The 21,237-nt window shown below is 48.4% G+C and overlaps 1 protein-coding gene and 1 long non-coding RNA gene across 6 annotated transcripts in view; one reads left to right on the forward strand and one right to left on the reverse strand.

Moving 5' to 3' along the window:
* The window catches only part of MYO1F (myosin IF), a 98,071-nt gene that overhangs the window by 23,698 nt on the left and 53,136 nt on the right, over positions 1 to 21,237 (forward strand). Inside the window, exons 2-7 of one of the 5 annotated variants that reach the window (XM_077331533.1) lie at positions 1,264 to 1,347; positions 1,528 to 1,611; positions 1,891 to 1,950; positions 11,663 to 11,800; positions 16,865 to 16,954; positions 19,289 to 19,383. In XM_077331533.1, the coding sequence (XP_077187648.1) occupies positions 1,609 to 1,611; positions 1,891 to 1,950; positions 11,663 to 11,800; positions 16,865 to 16,954; positions 19,289 to 19,383 (386 nt within the window). In that variant the 5' untranslated portion in view covers positions 1,264 to 1,347; positions 1,528 to 1,608. Of the gene's footprint in view, positions 1 to 1,263; positions 1,612 to 1,890; positions 1,951 to 11,662; positions 11,801 to 16,864; positions 16,955 to 19,257; positions 19,384 to 21,237 lie in introns of those variants that run through there. The other 4 variants (XM_077331534.1, XM_077331536.1, XM_077331535.1 and 1 more) reach the window with 4 other exon arrangements.
* On the reverse strand, positions 2,892 to 3,438 carry LOC143834781 (uncharacterized). Its single transcript, XR_013229888.1, has 3 exons — positions 3,349 to 3,438; positions 3,110 to 3,229; positions 2,892 to 2,978 (listed from the first exon to the last, which is right to left on the reverse strand). It is a non-coding gene; the product is annotated as an uncharacterized LOC143834781 (long non-coding RNA).

Raw genomic sequence — 21,237 nt, forward strand, 5'->3', positions numbered from 1 at the left:
GGCCAATGTGCGTGTCCCCTGCTGCCCTCCACCAATCAGGAGCCGGCTAGTCCCTTTGTCTTTGTGTGCGGGAAGGTATATGATCCGTTGCACCCTGCACCTCCCACCACCATTTTGCTCAGCTACTAGCAAAAGCAACATGGAATCGTCTTCTCAAGCCTCGTCCGTCCCTGCAACCGGCCGTGGCCCAACTTGGAGGGACGCGGAGATCAGGGACCTGATCGGGATTTTCTCGGAGGAGAAAATCCAGGACGCGTTCCAGTCCTCCCACAGGAATAGGGAGGTTTTTGAACAAGTGGCTATTAAGATGCGCGCCCTGGGCCACAACAGGACCGGCCTTGAATGCCGGTCGAAGACCAAGACAATGAGGGCAGAGTACATGCGTGCCGTGAACCATAATAAGGGTTCCGGCAACGAAAAGGTAACCTGCCCCTACTTCGAGGAGCAGCGCCAGCTGTACGGGGACGGGGAAGGATCCGGCAGGCCGAAGCGCGTCGGCCGGAGCCTTAAGGTGGTTCGGAAGCCGGCTGCCCCGGTCGAGGAACCACCCGCTGAGGAGGATCCCGGCGAGGGAACCTCCTCCAGCTTTCGCCCTCCACCCCCCGTCCAGCAACGAGCCGCGGAATCGGTAACGCTGGACCTGATCGCCATCGCTCCTGGGGAGCCAGAGGAGGCTCCTGAGCAAACGCCCCTTGCCTCCGGTAAGTGATTTTCTTTTTATTTTATATTTCCTTTTGAGCAAATGTGTGTTCTGACGTTTGGGCATCGTTTTCTCGTGTGTTCGTTGCAACGCATAAGACGGTAGGCTGTGGAGTGCTTGCTGTGGTTACTATTTGAAACGGTTTTAATTTTATAATTTTATAATTTAATTTTTAAAAGATTTTAAAAGAAGGTAGGCTGTGGAGTGCTTGCTGTGGTTACTATTTGAAACGGTTTTAATTTTATAATTTTATAATTTAATTTTTAAAAGATTTTAAAAGAAGGTAGGCTGTGGAGTGCTTGCTGTGGTTACTATTTGAAACGGTTTTAATTTTATAATTTTATAATTTAATTTTTAAAAGATTTATTAAGATGGTTGGCTGTGGAGTGCTTGATGTGGTTAGTATTTGAAACGGTCATGTTTAACCAACAGCCCCAAAATATTTGCAGCATGCCTCGCCCATAGGCCTTCTGCAGTACTTTGGCTCACAACTTTGGGAGCTTGCTTTGTGGTTCATGGTGTATGCTTGCTCGTTTTTCACTATTTTCTGCTCTTGTCCACAGAGACACAGTTGCCAGGGACGGGGCCCCTAGAGTCTCCAGCAGCACCTGACGTGGATAGTGATTCGGGGGCATCAACTAACATTGGTAAGTATTAGTAAAAATAGGGGGGGGGGGCTGTTTTAACTGCTTTGTGCTTTTCTGTTTGTGCAGGGCAGCAGCACTGCTAAGAGAAAGAAGAGAGTCCCTCTGCGTTGCTGGTGTAGGCTTTGAAGCTGGCTTTGCCACCCTTTGGTCCTAGATCTGTTTTTTTTCCTTTTTTTGCAGATTTCATACCCGGAACACAGGAGGAGGAACAGCCTAGGGTGCTTGGACCTCCTGCCCGGCGCAGGCGGATACAGATTCAAGATGGTGAGCGTGCATGACCTGTTCCTTTCGAGCCATAGCTGCAGGACAATGTCGCTAGGCACTAACCATGTGCTCCCTTTTAATTGTTGAGAGTCCTGCTGTGAAAGTAGGCAAAAGTTAAAGCACACCATGGGCAAACAAACAATAGCCATGTGCTCGCCGGGGATTGTTTAAATTCTTGGCAGGAAAACACGGGGACAAAAAAGAACACCATGTCCACCATGGTGTGTTTTGACTTTTTTGATGTTACTAACAGTTTTGTTTCTCATTTTTTGCCAACAGAGGTTCTTTCAGATGAGGAGGAGGAACCACCCCTGGCTCCAGGCAGCCCACCACCTAGAGGTGCGCTCCCAGCAGAGGAGAGGCTTACGAGGGAACGCGGCAGGCTGAGGCGCGTCTCCGTCTTGACAAGCGTGGGAGAGAGGCTCCTTGAGCACTGCTATGAGGAGTCACGGCGTGCCGCGGCCGCTGACCAAGCCATGCTCACACTCATTGCCCAGGAGGGGAGAAAATTGAGGGCAGTCCTTAGAGAGACAAACCAAATCCTACGCGAAGGCGTGGAGGAGGTGCGTCTGATAAGGAGACTCATGGAGAGGGCTGTAGCGGTCATGGAAAGGGCCTACCCTCCACAAATCGCCCCCCCACCACCACCCACACCAACACCACCACTTCCAGCACCCACCCCACCGACTCCCTCTCAGAATGCCTCCACCCAAACAAGAAGGAGGACTATTCTCGGAAAGAGAAAAATAAAACCAGCAGACAAGTACTCCCCCTCCTAGTTTGGCCCACTTTTTCTATTTCATGTTATCTGTGTTTTGTTGTTTGTTGAATAAAGTTTATATTTTTGACTCTGTCTCTGTGTACCCTACTGTAGAATCTGCAAGGCTGAAAGCGGCCTCTCTAGTGATTGTGTATATTGTGGTACTGCTGTGTGGGTTGGAGGTTGGAGGGGTGTTAGTTCAAGGAGTTTTAGGAGTGTGGTGTGGGGTTAAATATGTGCGAGTTTAAGAAGTCACACTGGAGTCTTGTTATAAAATTTGCAATAACATTTTATTTTAAAAAACATTTTAACAGGGGAAAAACATTAGGGAATGAAACTTGGAGCCCCACCAGCACCACCACCCCCCACCCCCCTGGAAAACCAATTTTTTTTAACAAAAGTATACATTTAACAGGGGAAAAACATTAGGGAATGAAACTTGGAGCCCCCCCCCCCAACCCCTACCCCAAAACACAAACAGGAAACAAAACTCAGGTCCCACCGCTCCCCTCCCCAGCCCCTTCCATCGCCCTAACTCTCCTGCACAGCCGTCCCACGGTCCCCCTAACTTTGCGCCGGAAGAGCTCTTCGTCCTCCTTCTTCTTAACTGTGGGGAGGGAGAAAAAGTACACATTAGTACCACACATATTTTCAAATTTCTTTAGTTTACATGCATACACTTTTAAGTGGCCTTAGCCACAGTGTGAGAAGAGTTGGGCAGTGGGGAACATAACCTACGCTCTTCCGCCTCCCTCTGTTGCCTGTGCTGCTCAATCTCCCCTTTCAGCTCCGCCACTTGAGCCTCCAGGGAAGTAACTCTGGCCTCCATGGCACGCAGCCTTGCCTCCACAGTTTCAGCTATAGAAATCAAACAAAGAATTTGATCACACTCCAAAAGGAAGCATCACATCAGGCTCCCATATGGCTCCGTGTGGGTACACACACATGGGTCTCCCTCACAGACATAAAACTCTCACCTGCAGCCTGTCCCGAGGTGGAAGGTCCCTCTTCCTCCCCCTCCTCACGCTCAGGTGCTGTTGCCAGCTTGGATGGTGATTGTGTGGCTGGGCAAAGAAAAAGACAAATCATAATTAAAAGCACACAAAACAGAGATGAAACACAGCTGGTGGACACACCACAGTTAGAGTCTAAGCGCATAACCAAAGTGGTTCTACAGTACTGGCTGGCTAAGTCTGAGGGGGTTGACAGCATCTAAATACTTTCTCGAATTTCATTGGGGACAGTAGGGGAAAGAGGCAGCTAGTCATTCCATGCATGTTTAAGGGCAAAACACAACGAGGGCAGCACTCACCCATATGCCTCCTCATGTCCAGGGGGGGCTTCCCAGCCTTCTCCCATATTTTCACCATCTGGTCGTGGAAGACCGTCCTCCCACTTGGCTGCGGGATCCCCCCCCACTGTTCCAGACTGTTTAGGAAGTCCAGCTTAAGGCGCTTGAATTTTGTCCGGACCTGCTCCCAGGTCCGGACATAGCCCCTCTCCCTCAGCTTTGAAGCCAACACCAGGTAGGCACCCTTGGTGTGGCAATGGGTGCTGGCCATTAGGCGGCCAACACTTTTTGATTGTAGCACAAGCTCCAGAAGTGCCTCAGCCTCGGCGCGCTGCCAGAAGGAGCCCTTCCGTGGCTTCGGCATCTTCGGAATGACGGTTAGGGAACGAACGTGCGTTGCTCCGATCGACCACCCCGTTTTTTAAATGTATCAAAGCTGCCCACCAATAAAATTATTCCTTGGAACATGAGTGGATTGATCCTCCGGTTTGACAGGGGTCGCCAATACTTCCTGGCTACCCGCCTCCCCGAACTTTCCCCATTCAGCGCTTCCGTATTGTGTTTGTCAATTTCAGTGGGGAGTTAGCATTTAGGGCTGTCAAAGTGCTTTTGGACCAGAGAATCCCCGTTTTTTTGCTGGCAAAGTACACAAACCGCACAAGACAAGGTTAAACAAAGAACACAAAACTTTATTCAACAACAGAGTAGGAAAAACAATTAAACACGCCTCCTGTTTCTGTAGATGTGGGTGGCTATGGCGTCCCGAACCTTGCACCCCTCAGCATATATCCTTTTTCTCCTTGCTTCAGGGATGTCCTGTGTATCCTGAAGGACTACAGGTTCAGGTTCGTCCTCAGGGAAGGGGATGTTATGTCCCTTGTCCTCGCATATGTTGTGCAAAATCACACATGCGATTATCAGCGGAGTCACATTGTCAATATGTACATGGAGTCGTGACATTAAACAACGGAACCGTGACTTCAAACGTCCAAAGGCACGCTCCACTACATTCCTTGCCCGGGAGTGACTGAGGTTGTAGTGGCTCTGCACGTCCGTCCTTGGCCGCTTGTAGGGAGTCATGAGCCAGCGTCGTAATGGGTAGGCTCCGTCCCCGAGGACCAACGCCGGCACACGCACGCCCTCAATGGTGGCGGTGGGGTTTCCTGGAACAAAGACCCCTTCGTCCATGGCTTTCCTGAGGTTGGATTCCCTGAAAACAAGGGCATCATGCCTCCTGCCACTCCACCCCACCTCGGCATCGATAAACCGGCCGGAGAAGTCCACTGTTCCTTGCAGGAGAACAGAGCAAAAGTCCTTCCTGTTCCCGTACTCTTTTATGCTTCCCCCGGGGGCACGGATAGGGATGTGGCTTCCATCGACGGCCGCAAAACAATGCGGGAATCCAAGCCTGGCAAACCCGTCCATACTCTGGAATAAGGGAAAGAAAAGAATATAAGCCATGGCATGTCAGCGTGGGGTGTATCGCGTCTTCGTTGCTGACCTGTCAAACAAGAAAAAAAATTTAAAGGGCAAAGGGGATAGAATGACACTCACCGCTCCAAGCCGGTCTCCGAGGCACACGACTTTGCTGAACAATTCCGCCTCCATGGCGAGGCAGAACTCCTTAAGGATATCGCCAACCGTAGTGACTCCGAGTCCGAATTGCTGGGCTACTGTCCGGAAGTACTGAGGGGTGGCCAAGTACCACAATGCGGCAGCCACCCTTTTTTCAACTGGAACGGGGCGCCGCATGCCAGTGACTTGCCTCTCCATGCGTCCACGTAGAGCCTCCACGAGTTCAAAAAATGTCCCCCTCGACATCCTGAAGTTGGCAATCCAGTGGTCATCATCCCAGCGAGTCCACACAAAATTCTCCCACCAGTCAGAGGATCGTTCGTCCACCCAGAACTGTCTGGGGAACCGGACCTCTGCCAGAGCTTGCCAGCGTTTCTTGGCCGCCATGGTTACCCTTACAGAACGTCTTCTGCTGCTGGTCAGCGTTCCGGCCACCCGTTCTCGGTACTCCGCGATAGCAGACGTCCGACGCGACAAGGCGATATTCATGCGCTGGACCACCGCGAGCATGTAAGCCAGCAATTGAAAAATAAGCCTCTCCATTGCAACGTTCACCTGTGCTGCGGGCAGTAGGCTACGCAAACAAAAGAGTGAGGCCGACCGCGTGTCTGCCCAGGTGCATATAAGCAGGTAACCTGTGGGCGTGTACTGTGGGCGGGGATTAACCAATCAAACATGTCAATGCATCTGGTTCCTAGAAAACAATAGAAAACACGTTCCAAGGGCGCCAATGATCGGACGATAACGCGTTGCTACGGGGTTTCCTGGGTTTTTTAAAAAAAAAAGGGAACCCCGACAAGTTCGGCTTCAGGGTCGAGGTCAAAGGTGTGCCTGCAGTTTGATTGACGGGCACGGGAGGCCAGAAGCGCTAAAAAGGGACCTCCTTTGTAGCGATAAGACGGAGAACCGGAAGCCTGTGGGTTACGAAAGTGGCGAGAAGTGAAAGTGCCAAATTCCGCAAAAACCGCAGCTGTGCGTTACGGGCACGGCTAGTTACATTTCGCTACTTGAAGTAGCGCTTTCACAAACGGCAACCAAATAGCAACTTTGAGCTCTGTGCGAAATGGCCCTTGATTTTTACTGAATTGGAGTCGGCGTTGCTTTAAATAGAACAATGATTTATTTGCATTCACTCTGCACCTTCCCCTTTTCACCAAAAATTTCTCCTAGGAATTGCAGAATCTGTATTCTGCACACCAAAGGGAAAAAACAGGTTATATTGCAGTGCCGATTTTTTAAAAAGAGGTTTAGCATTAATCTACTGATGGATCAGTTTCTTGATAGAATCATAGAATCATAGAATAACAGAGTTGAAAGGGACCTCATGGATCATCTAGTCCAACCCCCTGCAGTATGCAGGACACACACATCCCAATTGCTCATCTACTGATGACCGTGTTGTTAGAAAAAACACAGGAGATTCTTCACTCTGGGCCTTTCCACACCCGTTAAATGTAGTTAAATGAAGTTAAATGCTTACCTTATGTAGTCATTATAATAAAGCTAGTGGTGGTGACAGCATTCCAGTTGAACTATTCAAAATCTTAAAGGACGATGCAGTAAAAGTGCTACACTCAATATGCAGGCAAATTTGGAAAACTCAACAATGGCCACATGATTGGAAAAGGTCAGTTTACATTCCAATCCCAAAGAAGGGCAATGCCAAAGAATGTTCAAACTACCGCACCATTGCACTAATCTCTCATGCTAGCAAAGTTATGCTCAAAACCCTACAAGCTAGGCTCCAGCAATATGTGGACCGAGAACTTCCAGAAGTACAGGCAGGATTTCGAAGAGGCAGAGGAACTAGAGATCAAATTGCCAACATACGCTGGATCATGGAGAAAGCTAGGGAGTACCAGAAGAACGTCTACTTCTGCTTCATTGACTATGCAAAAGCCTTTGATTGTGTGGAGCACAACAAATTGTGGCAAGTTCTTAAAGAGATGGGAATACCAGAGCATCTTATTTGTCTCTTGAGAAATTTATATGCAGGTCAAGAAGCAACAGTGAGAACTGAACATGGAATCACTGACTGGTTCAAAATTGAGAAAGGAGTTCGGCAAGGCTGTATACTGTCGCCTTGCCTATTTAACTTGTATGCAGAGCACATCATGAGAAATGCGGGATTAGAGGAGTCACAAATTGGGATCAAGATTGCAGGGAGAAATATCAACAACCTCAGATATGCAGATGATACCACTCTAATGGCAGAAAGTGAAGAGGAACTAAAGAGCCTGTTGATGCGGGTGAAGGAGGAGAGTGCAAAGGTTGGCTTGAAACTCAACATCAAGAAAACAAAGATCATGGCATCCAGCCCTCTCAATTCCTGGCAAATAGATGGGGAAGAAATGGAGATAGTGACAGATTTTATTTTCCTGGGCTCCAAGATCACTGCAGATGGGGACTGCAGCAAAGAAATTAAAAGACGCTTGCTCCTGGGGAGGAAAGCTATGGCCAATCTAGACAGCATCCTAAAAAGCAGAGACATCACCCTGCCAACAAAAGTGTGTTTAGTCAAGGCTATGGTATTCCCAGTTGCAATGTATGGCTGTGAATGTTGGACCATAAGGAAGGCCGAGCGTCAAAGAATTGAGGCTTTTGAACTCTGGTGCTGGAGAAGACTCTTGCGAGTCCCTTGGACTGCAAGGCGAACAAACCGGTCAGTCCTAGAGGAGATCAGCCCTGACTGCTCTTTAGAAGGCCAGATCCTGAAGATGAAACTCAAATACTTTGGCCACCTCATGAGAAGGAAGGACTCCCTGGAGAAGAGCCTAATGCTGGGAGCGACTGAGGGCAAAAGAAGAAGGGGACGACAGAGAATGAGGTGGATGGATGGAGTCACTGAAGCAGTCGGTGCAAACTTAAATGGACTCCGGGGAATGGTAGAGGACAGGAAGGCATGGAGGATCATTGTCCATGGGGTCGCGATGGGTCGGACACGACTTCGCACATAACAACAACAACAACAACAAGTCATTATATTCCAGCTCCTCCATATGACGTCACCAACATCCAGCATCTAGGCCAGGGGTAGTCAAATTGCGGCCCTCCCGATGTTCATGGACTACAATTCCCATGAGCCCCTGCCAGCTAATGCTGGCGGGGGCTCATGGGAATTGTAGTCCATGGACATTGGGAGGGCCGCAGTTTGACTACCCCTGATCTAGGCAGTAACCAGCTGGCTCCATCCTCCATTTTAAAGTGCTAGTTGGGGAATTGCATAAAGTGGACCCCCCAACCTATTTACTATTTGCTACAGAGGGAAGCTATGGAGGCTCAAACCTGCGCCCCACCCCCCCTCTCACTGATTCAAAGGTCTAACATCCTGGAGCAACGAATAGGCAGACAAGCATGCAGGCGATGCCAGAAATAATTTCCCCCAAAAAAGTTGTAACATGCCTCTAAAGTCCCCCCCCCCAAAATAAGGAAAAAGATTAATTTTTTAAAATATCAAGACTCATGGTTCCATAAGAGATGACATTCAAAAAGCTCTATGCATCTATGCATCTATGATTAGATGCATAGGCGTTTAAATGGAGAACTATGAATTAAAAAAAAAACTTGAGAATCATAAAGATTGGCATGCTGAAATAAAAGTCCATGGCATTACACGAAGAGAGGGGAAGATGCAACCTACTGGCGTTGTTGTTGTTGTTGTTAGGTGCGAAGTCGTGTCCGACCCATGGACAATGATCCTCCAGGCCTTTCTGTCCTCTACCATTCCCCGGAGTCCATTTAAGTTCAGCCATACTGGACTTAATACTGACCAACAGGCAAGAGTTGGTGGATGAGGTGAAGGAGGTGAGGACCCTAGGGGGAAGTGACCATGTCCTCATAGAATTCCTTTTGAGATGGGGAGCCAAGGAAGCTTGTAGCCAGACGCAGATGTTGGATTTTCGTAGGGCAAACTTTAATAAACTCAGAGACATGATGAGTGTCATACCATGGACGAGAATGCTGGAAGGGAAGGGAGCATGTGAAGGCTGGGCGCTACTCAAACAAGAGCTATTGCATGCTCAATCAATGACTATCCCACAAAGACGAAAACATTGCAGGAGCTCTAAGAAGCCTATTTCGATGAACAGAGAACTTCAAGAGGAACTAAGAAAGAAAAGGAAAATGTTCAGGAAATGGAGGGAAGGACAGAGCTCTAAAGAAGAGTACCTACAGGTTACTAGGCACTGTAGATCAATCATCAGAAAGGCCAAAGCTGAGAGTGAGCTAAGATTGGCCAGGGAAGCCCATTGTAACAAGAAAAGATTTTTCAGTTATGTGAGGAGCAAACGTAAAGTAAAGGAGGCAATAGGCCCACTGTTGGGTGTGGATGGACAAACTCTAACGGAGGATGCTGAGAAAGCAGAAAGGCTTAGTGCCTATTTTACATCTGTTTTTTTCCCACAGGTCAAAGTGTTTAGGCACATCTAGAGATGGCCGTTGCCAAAGGATAGTGTCTGGGTGGCAGGTTAACATGGATAGAGAGGTTGTCGAGAGGCATTTAGCTACACTGGATGAGTTCAAATCCCCTGGTCCGGATGAAATGCACCCGAGAGTTTTCAGATAGTTAGGTGGATAGGGAATTGGTTAGAGAACCACACACAAAGAGATGTTGTCAGTGGTGTTTCATCAGACTGGAGGGAGGTGAGTAGCGGGGTACCTCAGGGCTCGGTGCTCGGCCCGGTACTTTTTAACATATTTATTAATGATCTAGATGAGGGGGTGGAGGGACTACTCATCAAGTTTGCAGATGACACCAAATTGGGAGGACTGGCAAATACTCCGGAAGATAGAGACAGAGTTCAACGAGATCTGAACACAATGGAAAAATGGGCAAATGAGAACAAGATGCAATTTAATAAAGATAAGTGTAAAGTTCTGCATCTGGGTCAGAAAAATGAAAAGAATGCCTACCGGATGGGGGATACGCTTCTAGGTAACACTGTGTGTGAATGAGACCTTGGGTTACTTGTGGATTGTAAACTAAACATGAGCAGGCAGTGTGATGCAGCGGTAAAAAAGGCAAATGCCATTTTGGGCTGTATCAACAGGGGCATCACATCAAAATCACAAGATGTCATAGTCCCATTGTATACGGCACTGGTCAGACCACACCTGGAGTACTGTATGCAGTACTCACTTCAAGAAGGACGTAGATAAAATTTAAAGGGTACAGAGGAGAGCGATGAAGATGATCTGGGGCCAAGGGACCAAGGATGCTTAGGGCTAATCCTGCATTGAGCAGGGGGTTGGACTAGATGGCCTGTATGGCCCCTTCCAACTCTATGATTCTATGATTCTATGATTCTATGATTCTAAGTTGGCACCGACTGCTTCAGTAACACCATCCAGCCACCTCATTATCTGTCGTCCCCTTCTTCTTTTGCCCTCGATTGCTCCCAGCATTAGGCTCTTCTCCAGGGAGTCCTTCCTTCTCATGAGGTGGCCAAAGTATTTGAGTTTCATCTTCAGGATCTGGCCTTCTAAGGAGCAGTCAGGGCTGATCTCCTCTAGGACTGACCGGTTTGTTCGCCTTGCAGTCCAAGGGACTCACAAGAGTCTTCTCCAGCACCAGAGTTCAAAAGCCTCAATTCTTTGACGCTCGGCCTTCCTTATGGTCCAACATTCACAGCCATACATTGCAACTGGGAAGACCATAGTCTTGACCAGATGCACTTTTGTTGGCAGGGTGATGTCTGCTTTTTAGGATGCTGTCTAGATTGGCCATAGCTTTCCTCCCCAGGAGCAAGCATCTTTTAATTTCTTTGCTGCAGTCTCCATCTGCAGTGATCTTGGAGCCCAGTAAAATAAAATCTGTCACTACCTCCATTTCTTCCCCATCTATTTGCCAGGAATTGAGAGGGCTGGATGCCATTATCTTTGTTTTCTTGATGTTGAGTTTCAAGCCAACTTTTGCACTCTTCTCTTTCACCCGCATCAAGAGCCTCTTTAGTTCCTCTTTGCTTTCTGCCATTAGAGTAGTATCATCTGCGTATCTGAGGTTTTTGATATTTCTCCCTGCAATCTTAATCCCAATTTGTGCCTCATCTAACCCTTGCCTTTCTCATGGTATGCTCTGCATACAAGTTAAATAGGCAAGGCGACAGTATACAGCTTTCAGTAAGGTGACTGAAACAGATGAACATGATATATATTTGTAAATAATCTTTCCTAGTAAAGATTACTCTCTTTTAAACCTCAAAGCACTACAAGTCTGGATCTGTGTCTCATCCTCAAAGGGGAAATGTTACGGTAAAAAATAACTGCATACTGTCACAATGCTCAGTTACTCTGCAGTTCTAATTTTCTAGAGAGACTCGGGACCAATTAGGACAAAAATCCCAACACAGTACATATACTGATTCAATATTCAAGCTCTCCATTTCTTACAGAACCATTTTCTCTTTCTCTCTCTCCTGTCCTCCCAGGGCAGCAAGGAGCGATTCCATTGGCAGAGCCACAACGTCAAACAGAGTGGGGTCGACGACATGGTCCTTCTCTCCAAAATCAACGAAGATGCCATTGTTGAAAACTTGAAGAAGCGTTTCATGGATGACTACATCTTTGTATCCTTAACAAAAAATTTTTTCATGGAAATCCTAATGCTTCTTGAACATCAGAACTCTTCATCCCAAACTAGAATTGGTTGGCCATCTTTGAAAACAACCCTGTAAGGTAGGCCAGAATATTCTTCCCATACAGCAAGACGGGAGGGGCTGAGGCTCAGAAAAAGCATTTTCAAGGTGAAGAGAGACCCCAGACCCTCAGGCAGAGTTGTATATTTTTTATTCATTTAAAATATGTATTAGCCGCCTAATAAATGGGGGGGGGGAAGCTTTACTCAATTACATTGATAGCAGTTTAAGGAAGTAATTTCTTCATGCAATCGGCAACTAAAATGGAATTCATTGCCACACAGTGAGGTGACAGCAGCTTATTTGTCAGCCAAGAAAACTTAATGGAACCTCTCTGTTCAGCAGCAGTCTACCTCTGAATAGCGGATGCTAGGGTCAAACCAGGGGGACAGGATTTAGCCTCCATGTGCTACTAATGAAATTCCCAAAAATATCGTCCTGCCCACAGGTGGAAACAGGATGCTGGGTGAGAAAGTTGCTCTGAGTCAGAAGCAGGGCAGGAATGAGGGGGCATTCCGGAGCTCTCCCCCCACACCCAGAAGACCAAGTGACATGGTGACGTTACCCAAAAGTTACATCGGCATGCTGGAGACATCGAGTGTGATGCTCTGGCTTTTGGGGAAATGTTACAAAAAAAAAAAATTGGTCTCAACCCATAGAGTTTTGCCCCAAACCCAGAATGTCCCACCCTGAGGATCCCAGGGTGTCAAAGTCCTTTCCTGGCTATGTCAACCCATTGGGACGTTCTTGGTCCCAGTGCGGGGGGGGGGGTGTTTCCACCTGCTTTCTGATACCTGGGCCCAGCTGGGCGCTTGCATCCCTAGACAGAAGGCCTTTCCTAATGCTCTCCTTGTGACTAGGGAGGACGTTCATTGTTTCTGTCTGACGTTGAAATGCCACCTCAGCTTTGTTTGTGAGCTTCAAGTTCTCTTTTTTTCACTTTATGGCTACAGCCGTCACAAGTGGACGGCTGGACAGGAATAGCCTCAGGCTTGCTTCATGCTCCCAGCTCATTTGGCTTCCGTTCTGTGCGCTTGTGGTTTGTGGCGATGTTCGTCTCCAGTCGTCCCCTGACCTCATCCTTTCCAAATATGGGTGGCCCAGCTGAGTACTGAGACCTCATGCCACCCTCCTAGGACGGTTTTGGTGACCAATGTTGGTCTCTGTCCACCAGTTTCCTGAGCATGAAAACGGCCTGCAGATGTGAACGCCCCACGTGACAACCCACGCCCTAGAGAAGCCTTTCTCGATTTTTTTACCGTTGAGAAACCCCTTCAGTCTTCGAGATACCCCAGAACCAGTGAAAACGTGCCAAATATGGTTGGGAAGCAGAGCTGTGGACATGGTCAGCTGGGGGCCTTCCCTTTCCCACCCTCTCCAGGCATGTGGCATGTGGGGGAGGGGCAAGTGGATCTGACCATATATGATCACATCACCCAATAAATGTTTAGCAAATTTTAAAAATATATTAAAAACTAACACCCACTCATTTGGGAAACCCATCCAGGGCTGCCAAGAAACCCCAGAATGTCCACCAAATATTTCATATCCACCATTTGCAAGTTGAAGAATTGACCTTTCATTTTTGCTTCTGCCTGGTGTGAAATTCTCCATGCCGTTTCTTCCTGTAAAATGTGTTTGATGCCATTCCAGGGCTGGTTCTGCACTTACTTTGTTTTTTCCATTGTGGATCCTGCTGAATTCAGATCTATTTGAACTCGGGTCTTCCTCTATCCACCCACCCCCACCCCCACCCCCAATTGAAACAAAAAGAGTTCTGCACTTGATTGGGGAAGCTCAGAGCAGGGAGGGGAGCCATGCGCAGCAGGAGTCTCTTTCTTCTCTTGAATGAGGATTGGGGAGGATTGGAGACAGCAGAGGAGGGGAATAAATCCAAGAGGCAAATCTCTGCTAAGAGAAGTTAGGGCTTCTGGAGTGCAGTCACTTTAAGACAAGCCTTTCAACTGGGAATCAGGAAGTCCTTGAACTGACGCCCTGGCCAATCAAGGAAGACTGCTTTGCTACAAGGCATGGAGAATGAAGTTAATTTGCAAAAAGCTGAAATCTGCACACTTCCTGGTGGCAATTTTTCAAATATTAAAGGGTTATATCCACTTCTGGATATCATGAAGGAAGGTAGGGTCACTCTGTATCAATCATGCTTGTTGCAGAGGGAAAATTTAAAGTACCCCAAATCAAAATGGAAATCAAATTCAGTGTAGACGGGAAGGATTTATTCGAGCAGGAAGTGGGTAAAAAGCCCTGTGCAGACTACAACCAGGTTCCCCAATCTGCGTAGGGAAATACCTGGAGGTTTTCGGGGAGGTGCTTGGGAAAGGGTTTCATGCAAATTTTCTCCAGGGGAACTGTTTCCTGTTGCCTGGAGATTAGTTCTAATTTCAGGAGAACTCCAGGCACCACCTGGAAGCTGGAAACCCTCTGTCAATGGTGCGTCGAACTGCTATGTTGTCTTCATTCTGTCTTTGTTGCCTATCAAAAACTACCTTTCTCTTATTTCGCAGCCTGAATGCTCATGCTGGGCCCAGAGTTTATTCATTTAAGCAGTCCAGCTCTTTTGCATATTTCATCTCTGCCAGCAGAGATGCCATATTCTTTACCGACCAATGCTTATTTGCAAACAAGTGGCAGCAAACGTTTATCACAGACATTGAGAGGGCTGTGACGCAGTGGTGGGTGCGTCTGGTTTGCATGTAGAAGGTTCTAGGAGGGGTCTGCACGGGGCTTTTTATCCACTCCCAGCCCAATTAAACCCCTCCCGTCTACACGGAATTTGATTTCCACTTTGATTTTGGGCGCTTTAAAGTTAGAGTGATTTTTCAGTGGAACAGGCTTCCTCGGGAGGTGGTGGGTTCTCCACCTTTGGAGATTTTTAAACAGAGGCTGGAGAGCCATCTGACGGAGAGGCTGATTCTGTGAAGGTTCAAGGGGGTGGCAGGTGACAGTGGATGAGCGATAGGGATGTGAGTGTCCCGCATAGTGCAGGGGGTTGGACTAGATGACCCATGATGTCCCTTCCAACTCCATTATTCTATGATGATTCTATGAAATTTCCCCTCTGTAACATGGTGAACCTACCTTTTCCCCTGTCATATCTGCCCTCCTGTTTTCTGATAACTGATAATAGTCCCCCCCCCCGCTGCAAAGTTCCTGACATTCCTTCTGAACTTTCCCCCCTTGCCTCCTGTCGCAAAGTTTTATGGACCAGAGAGGCCCTCTCTCCCACACTGTGAGAACTCGCTTTTATCTACCTGTGTCCTTGGTCTGCCTAGTAGGTGCTGGAAATTTACTGCCGAAAACAACAGGCAGAGCAGACTAAATGTCTTCTAGGATTCGTGCCCTTTAGATCAAAAGACTTTCCTATGTGAACCCATCTTCCTGCCTAAACTGCCCCTTATATATAACCCCAAGGGGGCTACCTCTCCTTGTCTCTGTCAATGCAACCTGCGCTTGCCATGCTTGTCCTGTTTCACCTTATGGAATCCTTCAATAAAGACTGACTTCTTAGCACCACATGTGTCTGGAGCAGCTTTGTACGAGGGGGTCTCTTCTGGTCGAGTGGACCAGCCCATGGTTCATGACACCCCTGTGATATCCAGGAGTGGATATAAGCCGCGATATTTGAAAAAATGCCATTAGTAAGTGTGTAGATTTTTGCTTTTTGCAAATTAACTTCCCTGATTGGGCAGGGAGTCAGTTCAAAGCCTTCCTGGTTCCTGGTTGCAAGGCTTCCCTCCCTGTTTTAAAGTGACTGTGCTCCAGAAGCCCAGCAGAGATTTGCCTCATTTTTTGAGAGGCTGCTGCTGGCTTGGGAGTCAAAAGAGAAGGAATAAAGCACTAATGCCGGCTGGACTTCACCCGACCTGCCCCTTTGCCAGTTCAGGAAAGATAGTTCAGCTTCATGACCACCGCTCCCCTCCCCTCTCTGAGCTTCCCCAATCAAGTGCAGAAGGTTTTCTTTTTCAATTCAGGGAGGAGGAAAGAAAAAGACCAGGGTTCAAATCAAAATGAATTTAGCAGGATTGACAGCGGGAGTAAGTGCAGAATCAGCCCTAGTTTCAGTCCTGGGCACCTCCACTTTAAAAAAGGATCAAATTGAAAATGACATGAAAGCTGCCACCACCACCACCCCTGGGCACCCTGAAGAGGTATTCCCATTCAGAGGAGACTGGATCGAGACCATTCCACACATCTTAGATCAGGGGTGAGCAAACTGTGGCCTTCCAGTAGTCCATGGACATCTGGAGGGCCACAGTTTGCCCACCACTGCCTTGGATAATATACTTTCAATGCACTTCCTCCTGTGACATGCCCACCTGGATATGTGGTAGTCAGAGAGGTGGGTTGGGTTGGGAGTGACTAATATGGGCTGGTGGGTGGGGATTTTGTGTATTTTATCACTGTATTATTTTATGTTATAAGTCACCAACAGGTGGCTGGCCACAAGCAGCAGCCTGGAAACTGAGAGAGATAGACAGAGTGAGACAGAGACAGAGACAGAGACAGAGACAGAGACAGAGACAGAGACAGAGACAGAGACAGAGACAGAGACAGAGAAGAAGAGCCAACATGGGGTAGTGGTTAAGAGCAGTGGCTTCGAATCTGGCAAGCTGTATTTGATTCCCCTCTCCTCCTCATGCAGCCAGCTGGAGGGGGGGGGCTTGAGCTAGTCACAGTCCTGATAGTACAATTGTCACAGAGCAGTCCTGTCAGAAGCTCTCTCGGCCTCTGTTGTTGGGAGAGGAAGGGAAGGCGATCGTAAGCCACTTTGAGACACCTTTGGGTACTAAACAGTGGGGTACAAAAAAACCAAAACAAAACCCAGCTCTACTCCTTCTTCTTGAATTTGGAAGCCAAATCAGAAGGAAACCTCTGAACAGAACCAGTCTAGATGGGAGGCCCCTACCAGAGCTGTGTGCCTCTGCATCCGCTGCTGTAAAGATGTCACAACTATCAGCCTTAACAAGTGATGCTCAGACCTATATTGGACCAGTCCTGATCTCCGTCAACCCCTTTAAGCAGATGCCCTATTTCACCGACCGGGAAGTTGAGCTGTACCAAGGAGCGGTAAGGAAACTCTCGAAAGGAGGCAGCAGGAGGAGAAAGGAAGGAGCCTTTGCTGGGGCTGCTTTTCACCCAAAGGACGCAACGGGAGCTAGTCGCAAAGCACAAACCTGAAATGAGTATTTGGTTGATGGTCCCAGTCAGGGTTTTGCCTTGGGGGTTTCCAGATTTTGTGTGTGTGAGTAAAGAAGTCCTTGCTGAGCTCAGACGTGCCTTCAGGTTTGCAAAGCATGTATATTTATTTATTTATTTATTTATTTTATTTATATACCGCTCTCAATAGCAGCTTGGTGGGGTAAACAGCAGAAGTCTGTTTATCAACAATAAAATATAAACATTAAGAAAAACGTTAGTAAAAACATATCATACAATTGAGACCACAAACATCTCAGTGCAAATTCTTTCCGATGTAAGAAGGCATTCTCCAGGGGTGGGGTTATCCAGGGGAGTTCCCAGTTGGTGCTTCAAGGTCCCTGGCCCCAGCCAAAAGCTTGGCACAAGAGCTCAAATCGATCTTCCAGGCCCTGCAGAACTGATGCTGCTGGTCTGTATTTTAGGCATTCTCCCATCACCATGACTGAAATGAAAATGTGGTTTGGTTTGTGGCAGGCCCAGTTTGTGAGCCACGAGTTGTCACAAGCTGTGATACCGAACCAACGGGTTGAGTTCATGAGCTGCATGTTGCAGAAAGGCATCTCTCTGGTTTTTGCAACATTGCAAAATTTTGCATAAGGGCATGAAGGGCATGTCACCGGATGGCCCAGTCCTTAAACAAAGAATGATACCGTCAAATCTATTTGTTGATCTTCGTATAGTATGTGGCAAGGTTTTTAAGCTAATTTTATATCAAATCTAGCAGCCCAGCCTGTTGCATTCAGGAATACAGCAGGTGCTAGATTAGGGGGTGGGGGTGGAAAAACTCTGCAGATGTCCTCCCCCTCCCCTGCAGGCAGCAGTTAGGGAACTCACTGGCAGGGACAGCTCTCACACAGCAGGGATCTGCAGCCTCCGAGCCTCGGAGGGAAGTGGAAGGAGGAGGGGCTGGTCAGGGGTGGCTGCCCTGATTGGGTGTTAAGCACTGAGTGGTACTTAAGCCATGAGACACGCTCCTCCTCCAAGGCCTTACCGGAAATATTAAGTGGAACAGACAAACCAACTGAGGTCCCCCCCCCCCACACACACACATACTAGAAACACTAAACTTTCAGGGGATCTCCAGCTGTCTATTCTCTACTTGCCCTCCAAGTTTGGCTGGGGTTGAATTTATGGGGTTCAAGTTAAATGCTTTCTGGGGAAATCATAGGGGTAAGTTTAGGAGATTCAGGAGAGACTAGAACAGACCCTATGCAGTCTAGAACAGGGATTGCCAACCAGGGGTCTGTGGGCACCTTCCTGCCTTAATGGACTTGGCCACAAACTAGGAAACTGACCAACTGCGCCTGAAGAGCTCAATGGGTAGGCCACGGGTGTAAGAATCAAAGGTGGGTTAGATGGTTGTGGCATGGTATGGGGAGAGGGGTTTCAGGTTGCCTTCTCAGAGCCACTGCAGTAGTAGTGAGAGGAGGGAGTGAAAAGCAGGCAATGGGTGTGTGTAGTTATGTTATTCCAGGGGTGTGGCAGGGAGGTGTGGCCAGCTCACATCCGGGGGTCCTTGAAGCCTGGAAATTGGTTTCAGGGGTTCCTCCACAGTCAAAAGGTTGAAAAAGGCAGGTCTAGAAACAACAAACTTTCAGGGGAACTTCCCCTGATGCTCCTCCACATGCCCTCCAGATTATATGCAGATTGTACTTAGGAGGGGTCCGAGGTCTGGCCCCCTGAAGAAGATGCCCCCAAAAGCACAGGGAACCATGCCCTCCCACCCGCTCCTCTCTAGTCTCCCCCTGTTGCTTCGATTGAGCAGAGACAGTTGGACTTTAATGTACCCATTCGTGAACTGCCATGAACTTCTTGAAATTTTGTGAAAAGTTCATACTGGTTGACTTGCCACGAACTGCAATTTGCGAGCCAGCCAAAATCCGTCATGAAATTTGGTTCAGACGCCTATTTGTGCCCATCCCTATGAATTGGATACAGCGTCCCAGAGAACAGGGCCGAGGTCAGCATATGCTTCGGTGGAGTAGCTGCCAGGAGCCAGCATAGGGTTGTGAGCTCCGGCAGGCTTCGGCCGTTCGGCGATCACTGAACCCCAAAGCGGGGCAGCCCTGGGGCAGCTTGCGAAATACCATCAAAGCACGTCATGTCTGAAGAAAAGAGAGATGGTGGCGATTCAGGCTTTCTTAGTGAATCTTTTTGCATTTTTCTTTCAGCCCTGATTGTTCGTCTTTGGTTGTGTTCTAGGCTCAGTACGAGAACCCTCCCCACATCTACGCGCTGACGGACAACATGTACCGCAACATGCTCATCGACGGGGAAAACCAGTGTGTCATTATCAGGTGACTGGAATCCTCAGTGGCTTGGAGCAGGGGTAGTCTACCTGTGGTCCTCCAGCATTTTCTGGCAGGGGCTCATGGGAATTGTAGTCCATGGGCATCTGAAGGACCACAGGTTGACTACCCCTGGCTTGGAGGATGGTGGATCAGGGGTGGCCTTTGAGATATACTTCAGGACTTTTGGGGGTGACAATAGGGGCCTGTGAATGTTTACAACTCCTGTTGCATCCCACAAGTACACGTGAAGCCACCTTAGGCTGAGTTGGACCGCTGGCTCAGACTGGCAGCACTTCTCCAGGTTCTCAGGTCATTCATAGACCCTATCCGTTTATTTATTTCACAAGATTTGCAGCTCCCCACCTCCTCAGGCAGCCCCTTCCACTGCTGAACAAGACTCACAGAATCCTAGAGTGGGAATGGGCCATGCAGGCCATCCAGTCCCACCCCCTGCTCAGTGCAGGATCAGCCTCCGGCATCCAGGAGAAGGATCTGTCCAGCCGCTGCTTGAAGACGGCCAGTGAGGGGGAGCTCCCCACCCCCTTAGGCAGCCCCTTCCACGGCTGAACTAGACTCCTAGAATCCTAGAGTGGGAAGGGGCCATGGAGGCCATCTAGTCTAACCCCCTGCTCAGTGCAGGATCAGCCTCCAGCATCCAGGAGAAGGGTCTGTCCAGCCACTGTTTGAAGACGGCCAGTGAGAGGGAGCTCCCCACCTCCTTAGGCAGCCCCTTCCACTGCTGAACTAGACTCTCAGAATCCCAGAATGGGAAGGTGCCATGTAGGCCATCTAGTCCCACCCCCTGCTCAGTGTAGGATCAGCCTCCAGCATCCTCTCTCAATATGACCTTCTGTGCATGGGTATAGAAATAAAACTCTATTTGTAGTTCATTCAAAGCAGAACTGCCCTGTTGCCTGCTCCAGAGTGGGCTATTTCAGAAGATTTAGGGGTGGAGCCTGAGCGAGCGGAGATCAACGCACCGGCAAGCCTTCATTTACCCAGTGAGGCTTCCCTGGCTGCAGAGCTGTTTTAAGTCACTAAGCACGAAACAACACACAGCCCCGTTTGCTGGTTTATTTTCCCTTTATTTTCAGCCGAAAATCGCACCCATGCCGGGGGGGGGGTTCACTCGGGGGGAGCGTGGCAACGATGAAACGACAGCTCAAACACCACCTGCTACCTAGATAGGTCTCTCCGTTGCAACAAATCAACGCAGATTCGTTGCAACGTGTGTGTGTGTGTGTGTGTGTGTGTGTGTGTGTGTGTGTGTGTGTGTGTGTGTGTGTGTGTGTGTGTGTGTGTGTGTGTGTGTGTGTGTTTAAACTTCCTTAAAGGGAAAGGGGCTTTTTGGGATCATGATAACGGCCGCCCATTGGCTGCTTGACGGCCAGGGGCGGGATGAGCTCGGCAATATCGCTTCCTGGCTAGCGATTTTTGCAGAGACCGGAAACCTTTGGGGAAACGATAGAAACGCAACTGGATTCCACTACAAAGCCAGGTATGCATAACGACGAATTCCACTATTTAAAATGGCATTTTTTCGTCCCGCAACCAATTTGCCACATAGATCCTGGTGCGGAATGGCCCCAAGTCTTCAGACCCCACCTGTAATTTGGAAACCCTTACTGATGGGTGTGATAAAACCTCCATAAACAGGAACCTAGAACCATACAGTGAAGTGGTAGAGTTGCATAGATGTGACATTTTTCACCGTTGCTACTCTGACTGGAGAACTCCTTGCTTTAATTTTGTTTCTCCCATACATGAATCTTTACCTCTAGTACGTATAGTAAGAAGAACAGCCACTTTTTTGGTCTGCTTTCCACTACTCGAAGGAGTCTCAAAGCAGCTTCCCTTTCC

This window comes from Paroedura picta, chromosome 4, assembly GCF_049243985.1.
Source record: "Paroedura picta isolate Pp20150507F chromosome 4, Ppicta_v3.0, whole genome shotgun sequence".
Classification (NCBI taxonomy): domain Eukaryota; kingdom Metazoa; phylum Chordata; class Lepidosauria; order Squamata; family Gekkonidae; genus Paroedura; species Paroedura picta.